At 37.5% G+C, this 7,660-nt stretch overlaps 1 protein-coding gene across 3 annotated transcripts in view; it reads left to right on the forward strand.

Annotated features, from left to right (window-relative positions):
• The window catches only part of LOC106875158 (probable ATP-dependent RNA helicase DHX34), a 50,217-nt gene that overhangs the window by 25,918 nt on the left and 16,639 nt on the right, over positions 1-7,660 (forward strand). For 2 of the 3 annotated variants that reach the window (XM_014923177.2, XM_014923179.2), the window contains exons 17-19: positions 1,183-1,269; positions 3,273-3,347; positions 5,136-5,246. In XM_014923177.2, the coding sequence (XP_014778663.1) occupies positions 1,183-1,269; positions 3,273-3,347; positions 5,136-5,246 (273 nt within the window). The remainder of the gene's footprint in view (positions 1-1,182; positions 1,270-3,272; positions 3,348-5,135; positions 5,247-7,660) is intronic. The other variant, XM_014923178.2, reaches the window with a different exon arrangement.

The following is a 7,660-nucleotide window of genomic DNA, read 5'->3' on the forward strand; positions in this document are numbered from 1 at the left end:
CAACCGCACTACCATATATTTTTCTTTTAAGGCGAGGTTATACCACAAATAAGCTTCCGTGACTACATGGGGCTATGGGTACACACGTGAAGTTAGTTTTACAATATCGACCCGCAAAATCCTTAGCATCGTATTGTTTTTGGGTTGTTCTTACTTTTTTTTGTTTTTGGAATTTTTATTTTTTTTTTATTTTTAGTTCTTTTTATTATTCAAAATATACATAGCAAATAGCCTTTAACCAAATCCACCATACTGCCCGAGTGAAACCGGGAAAAACAGCTAGTACTAAATACAACAAACGACAAATGTTATTCCTATCTTCTTTCAACTATTGTGGTGAAACAATTTAATACTGGTTTGTTTTTTTAATTAAGTTGTTGAGGTAAAATTGACATTGATTATTTGTCATTTCAGAGTAATTATTTTTGCTGTTCAGTGCCTCCATTGCTGACCACATTTTTTTTTATTGCAAGCATTTGTGATATTTATGCTCAAACTGTCCCAAAACTCAGCACACTGCAAATATTTCAAAAACTTTGTTCAAAGAGAATTGATTTTTTTTTTCTGGGTTTTCTCATCTAAGCTTGTATTAACCAAAGATTTACACTCGCATGCACGTGCACACACACACTTTTTTCTTTTGTTTTACATCCATTTTTCCCTGCTCACATTTGTTGGGTGAATATGGTTGAAACACTGCTTTACAGCTGGATGCCCTTCCTGACATTAACTCTTACTTTCAAGTAAGGGATTTCGTATTTCACACTGCTTTGAAGCAGATGGTCAAAATCACTACCTGTTACCCTACCTCAACGAATTCCATGTGACACATGCAAGTGTGGAAATGTGTATCTCATAAAAATAGGTCTGTCTTCTTTAATGTCACACAAAGAGCAAACTTTCAGATCAAAAGGCTACTGACCAGAGATGTGAAGATCTACCATTTAAAAAAATAATCAGTAGCATGCTGAACTAACTATCTGGCAGTATTTAGTTTTGTCTCTTTTGTGTTCTGATTCAAATACTTCTGGTGTTGGATTTATTTTTTCTCCTGGGAGTCAATAAAGTAAGAATCAAAATTATAAAAAGATTTAAAAAGAAAATGTAAGCTACAAATCAATGTCTACACTTACACGTGTGGAAGATATTAAAATGAATTCTTTCTTTTTTTTTTCTTTTTAGATGATTGATCCTGTATTATCAATTGCTGCTGGACTTGGTGTGCAGACTCCCTTTGTTTCTAAAACTCGGACTGATGTTGAAATAGAAGTAGGTTTAGCAGACATTTGCAGTTATTTTATTATTAACATTTTCATTCTTATTGGATTAATAAAATAAGTACCAGTTGAGCACTGGAGTTGATGTAATTGACTTAACCAATTACCAAAACTTCAAGCCAGTACCAAAATTTCAAGCCAGTATCTACAGTAGCAGTAAGGTAGTAATCTAGCAGAATTGTTAGCATGCTGGGCAGAATGCTTAGTGTCATTTCATATGATTTACATTTTGAGTTCAAATTTTGCCTTTGCCTTTCATCCTTTCAGTGTCAATATAATCGACTTTCCCTCTTCCCTGAACTTGCTGGCCTTGTGCCAAAATTTGAAACCAGTATTTACAAGGCAGGTTGTATGTCAGACTATTTTCAGTGCTTAGTTGTGTTGCTCCAGATCAGCCCTGATTGAGTAAACTTATGATCAATGATATTCCAACCATGACCACTCAATGGTTATTGTAGTTATATGTCTTTGACCATAGGTTGACTCAAGACCCAGTGAATCCAAAACTGCATTATATCCAATGTGTTCTTTCCGACTGGCACCCATGCCAACGTCGTCTCCTTCATTGGATACGAAACTCGGCTTGCAAAGACCTGTTGGGGCAAGCAAAAACGAAATCGTGATGGCACCTGTGCCCAGTGTCACCTTTCTGGCACTTGTGCCCGTGGCATGTGTAAGGACTTTCAAGCGAGATCATTGCCAGTGCTGCTGGACTGACTCCTGTTCAGGTGGCACATAAAATACACCATTTTGAGTGTGGCCGTTGCCAGTACAGCCTGACTGGCCTTCGTGCCAGTGGCACATAAAAACACCCACTACACTCTCAGAGTGGTTGGTGTTAGGAAGGGCATCCAGCTGTAGAAACTCTGCCAGATCAGATTGGGACCTGGTGCAGCCATCTGGCATGCCAGTCCTTAGTCAAACCGTCCAACCCATGCTAGCATGGAAAGTGGACGTTAAACAATGATGATGATAGGATGTAATCTAACTGAGAGGTTACATTTTACCTCTAGCATTAGGAAAACTGCTGGCAAGTCACATAAGCAGTTATTTTTGTACTTTTATTATATAAGAAAACATTAAGTTATTAAGTTATTGTTATTATACATGATAAAGGGTTAAACTAACTCTGAATAGATGCATTTATTTAACTTGGTCATGGCTTGAGCCAGTGAGGGAGCCACTATGTTGGTGTTCAAACTGGTAAAAATAGCAACCAAATTTTCTTCAAGTCACAGCTTCCTATCTTAAAATAAGAAGAATACACTGGATAATCTATCCTTCTTATATGTCCTATATCTGAAAAAAAAGGATAGGTTGGTCAAAGTTGGGACATTTTTTATCATAAATTTGATCAGGGTCCATTACTTCTCTTTCCATAATAAAAAGTAAACATCTTTTGATGATCAGCTGTATCATGTTTAAAGAAACATGAAATGAAAGTTTGCAATCATCATCATCATCATCATCGTTTAACATCCGCTTTCCATGCTAGCATGGGTTGGACGATTTGACTGAGGACTGGCAAGCCAGGAGGCTGCACCAGGCTCCAATCTGATCTAGCAGAGTTTCTACAGCTGGATGCCCTTCCTAACGCCAACCAATCCGAGAGTGTAGTGGGTGCTTTTACTTGCCACCGGCACGAGGGCCAGTCACACGGTACTGGCAACGGCCACGCTCAAAATGGTGTTTTTTACGTGCCACCTATTTATTTATTTCTCTGGGTCATTATCACTATTATAAAAAACTATAGTAACTACAACCAGGAATTAAAACTACATTGCAGAGTTGGTTTACTCTGAGTTTACCTCCTACTTTTAAGAATTTTCTACAGTAATGTATTATAAAGTCGTCATCATCATTACCCTAACTGTCACTTTGTTATCCTCATTGATTTTTTTCTATTTTCATGCAGTATTTCATTAATATATAATATATTCTTGATGTAAATTCCTTTATAATTTTAATTTTATTTTTATCCTTTATTCCTGAAAGGCTGCTCGCAAACATTTATTCTCCGACCATGGTGATCCCTTCACACTCCTGAATGCTTTCAATGAATGGATCCAGGTATTGACTATTTCTTTAATGTAACATAACTTCGATATCTTTCTTAGAATAATTGAATTTATTAGGGAGACTCAGGAAGACATGAGATGAAGTACTGAAGGCTGATCTCAAAATGCTGAGCCTTACGAAAGAGATGACAGAGGACTGAGATATGTAGTGCATTGCTGTACTCAAGAAGACCCCACCACAGAATTGATATCCTAAAACCGAGGTGCCATGTAAAAAGCATTAGTTTGGGTGTTGGTGTGTCATGTAAAAAGCACTGATGCTGGTGCCACATAAAAGGTACTGTTGATGATGCCACATAAAAAGCACCCAGTATACTCTGTATAATGGTTGGCATTAAGGAGAGCATCCAGTCATAGAAACCAAATGCAAACAGACTGTGGGATCTGGTGTGGCCTTGGCATTGCCAGTCCCTGTCAATCCACCGAACCCATGCCAGCATGGAAAATGGACGTTAAATATTGATGGTGGTGGTGGTGGCGGCGGCGGTGGTGGTGGCAGGTGGTGTGGTGTGGTGTGGTGGCAGTGGCAGTGATGGCAAGCTGGCAAAATCATTGACTCATGAGACAAAATGCTGAGTAGCATTTCTTCTGGCTCTTTACATTCTGAACCCAAATCCCACTGAGGTCAACTTTGCCTTTCATCCCTTCAAAGTTGATAAAATAAAATACTAAGTCAAGTTCTAAGGTCAATGTATTCGACTTATCAGGTCAGTGTAATCAACTTACCTTTCCTTTCAAAATTGCTGGCTTTGAACCTTAGAGAACGTTGAAATATTTGTTACTTATATGCCACAAAATCTGAGTAATTGGCCTTGTAAGTTATAAGACTCAAGAAAATATCTCTGCTTTCTTCTTTAAAACATTAACCTTGTCTCATATATTCAATCACCATCTGGTGCACCAAACCTGTTCTGCAGCTGTTTAGCTCTTCCATGATTATTAGTTTGTTTGTTTTTTGTTTGTATTATTTGATTGTTGGTTATTTTCATAGTAATTAGAATTACTTATACAGGGTGTCTACAAAGTCTGGGTACATGGGGATTAACACATACTTTAAGAAATAATAATTTCTTATATTTAATTGTTTATGTTATGATTTTATTTACTCCATGTACCCACATGGGGATTAGCACATACTTTAAGAAATTATTATTTCTTATATTTAATTGTTTATGTTATGATTTTATTTACTCCATGTAGCCAGACTTTGTGGACACCCTGTAGAATAAAGTAACTGGCCTTGTAACCAACATTTCTTTTTAAAGACGTTGACTTAACAATGACAACCTTCCTTATAATGAAACCTCTAAATGGTCACTCAACCTGTTAGAAATAGCAGATGAATCTTCTGTCTTAAAAATAAAGGAAAGATGTGCAAGATAATATAGTCCTATATTCACTGTACCTGAAAATGAACAGAATGGTCATGGCTGGAAGTGCCTTTATAAGTTTGGTCAATCAGAGCTATCATGAGGTTCAACAAGAATATTTTCTTTTAGTTTGTTCATGGAACCAGCATCTAGCAAACAAAAGCAAATAACTGCTAGTGGGATTGCAGATCAATATTTTATTGAAATTGTGGAGGAAGGGGAAAATAGGTTTCCTTTTGAAGAATCTAAATTTAAAATTTTGAACTAATAATATAAAATGCTTTACCCTCTACTTTAACTTTACTATCATATAGAAGTTTTCTTCCTTTAAGATATATTAATTTTTTTCCATCATTTTTTTTTTATCTTAATTTTTATTTTTATTTCATTTTTTGTTAAAATCTGATTAGGTGAAAGCCAAAGGAGAAGGAACAAAGAAATGGTCAAAGAGGAGAGGCCTTGAAGAACAACGATTCTATGAAATGATTAAGTTGAAAAATCAGTTCAGTAATCTACTGAAGGTTGATTATGTTGCATAACATGGTCCTCTGTGTGTGTGTGTGTGTGTGTGTGTGTGTGTGTGTTCTATATTTCTCATTCTCTTTTTAACTGTTTTAATGCTGAACACAAATCTATGAAGCTTAAATATATAGACAAAAAATTTTCATATCTGATCTAAAGAAAGGATACGTGCTCATATCCTTCACAGTCAATCCAAGACTGGTGAAGCCAATATGGGTGATATTCTTTTTAAACAATTGCAAGTTGATTACTGCAGAAAAAACATGGACAGAAGGAAATTCCAAGAAACTGACATTCTTGGCTGGGAAAACTGAGTAAAAGGGTTAGTATGGAACCTGGAACAGATGCAATATGGATAATGTGTGGAGGAGAGATATATGAGTTAGGTGGGCTTGAGAAGAAATGATTCAAGATGAGATAGCCCCATGGAGGTCAGAGGGTGGAATGTGTTAGTGAGCAACTTTCAGCCAGTCAAGGATATCTCTGTGCAATAGTAGGGATATCATTTTATTGTAGGTCTCACTTGAGCTTTGTCTTAGGTTACTAATCACTGGGAGCTGAAATGTTTCCTAACCCTGAAGTAGAAAGTTAGTGATATGGGCTTAGTTATGTAGAGGATGAGTGATTGCCAAGAAAGATCATCAGTGATGGTAAGGCCTATTTTCAAATTGAGAGCAACTTCATATTTGATATGTGTATGTGTAAAAAGCCTGTATTTATTTCTGCTTTCTGGAGCATTAAGTAGGCATGAGATAAATCTCTCTTTAGATCGAACATAAGCTTATCATGGATAGCTTTTTCACACAGAAAGAACAACTCAGTTATGCAAGTTAACAAATCCACTCCACTTCACAATGCTGCTGCTCACATCAGCCTTCACTGCATCCTTACATCTAACAGCAACAAGCATAGCTGTGTATCTAAGAAATTTGTGTTTGGTTTCTGGTTCAGTCCCACTGCATAGCACAACCTTAAGTCAATCAAAGCCTTGTGAATGACAGTTGGTAGAAACTGTGTGAAAAGCTGTTAGGGGAATCCTTCCTGTTCTTGAGTTGAGGTTGGGGTGATTAGACATATCCTGTTACTCAATTTAACACCACTACATGATGCATATATCTCTTTAGAATTCTATGCTCAGGTCAGGTTTGGAAATCCTGCTACTGGCACCATGTAATCCAGTACTATCAGTTTCATGGTTGGGTGGTCAGCAACTAAACCAGCTCACTAACTTGTCAGATGAGGAGGGTGTTGTGAACACTTTGCCAGACTAAAAACGAGACCTGTCAAAGGACAGATGATCTCATGCTGAGCCAACAACCATTCACGTGAGTGGTGTCTCATGAAACCATCCTGCATGTGGGCTGGCAAACCATGTAGCTGATCCAAGATTGTAGCCATAAAAACTTCAATGAAAAGCATACTGTACTTTCAAGTTGGGGTGGATGTCCATGAAGGATGTGACATGGAGCAAAGAAAAAGCATTCTGTACAAACATTATAGCCTGGTCTGTGATTTTCCTTTCACCAATTTTCAAGACCGTGAAAAGGTTACAGATGTTTCACTTCTTCCTGACTAAACCATTAAAAGAACAGCAGACTTGACTGGTGAAATTTAAATATTTTAGCCAAAGGTCTCATGTTTTGCCACCTCTTGGCTGGTTGATTGTTACATTATCAACTTGTCTTCCTTTGCTCTCTTTTCCTAAGCTTTTTTTACCTTGTTTTATCTCTTAAAAAAAAAAACTGGCACTCTGTCAGTTACAATGACAAGTTTGGTCTGATCAACGGAAGAGCCTGCTCATGTAATTAATATGCAAGTGGATGAGCACTCCACAGGCATGTGTGTCCTTAATGTAGTTCCCAGGGAGATTTAGCATGACACAGAATGTGACAAGGCTGGCCCTTTGAAATACAGGTGCAACTCCTTTTTGCCAGTTGAGTAATCTGGAGCAACATGAAATAAAGTGTCTTGCTCAAGGACACAATGTGCCACTGGGTATCGAACTCATGACCTTATGATCATGAACCAAATACCCTAACCACTAAGCCATGCTCCTTCACTTTGTTTTATTTTAATACTGAGCATGTTGTCCTAACATCCAACACTTAAGATATATGTCCCCACCATCGCCACCACCACCATTTCAGTAATACTCTTTTACTCTACTCTTACTCTTTTACTTGTTTCAGTCATTTGACTGTGGCCATGCTGGAGCACTGCCCTTAGTCGAGCAAATCGCCCCCCAGGACTTATTCTTTGGATGCCTAGTACTTATTCTATCGGTCTCTTTTGCCGAACCGCTAAGTTACAGGGACGTAAACACACCAGCATCGGTTGTCAAGCGATGTTGTGGGGGACAAACACAGACACACACATACACACACACACATATATATATATATATATATATATA

This window comes from Octopus bimaculoides, chromosome 2 (assembly GCF_001194135.2).
Source record: "Octopus bimaculoides isolate UCB-OBI-ISO-001 chromosome 2, ASM119413v2, whole genome shotgun sequence".
Lineage (NCBI taxonomy): Eukaryota > Metazoa > Mollusca > Cephalopoda > Octopoda > Octopodidae > Octopus > Octopus bimaculoides.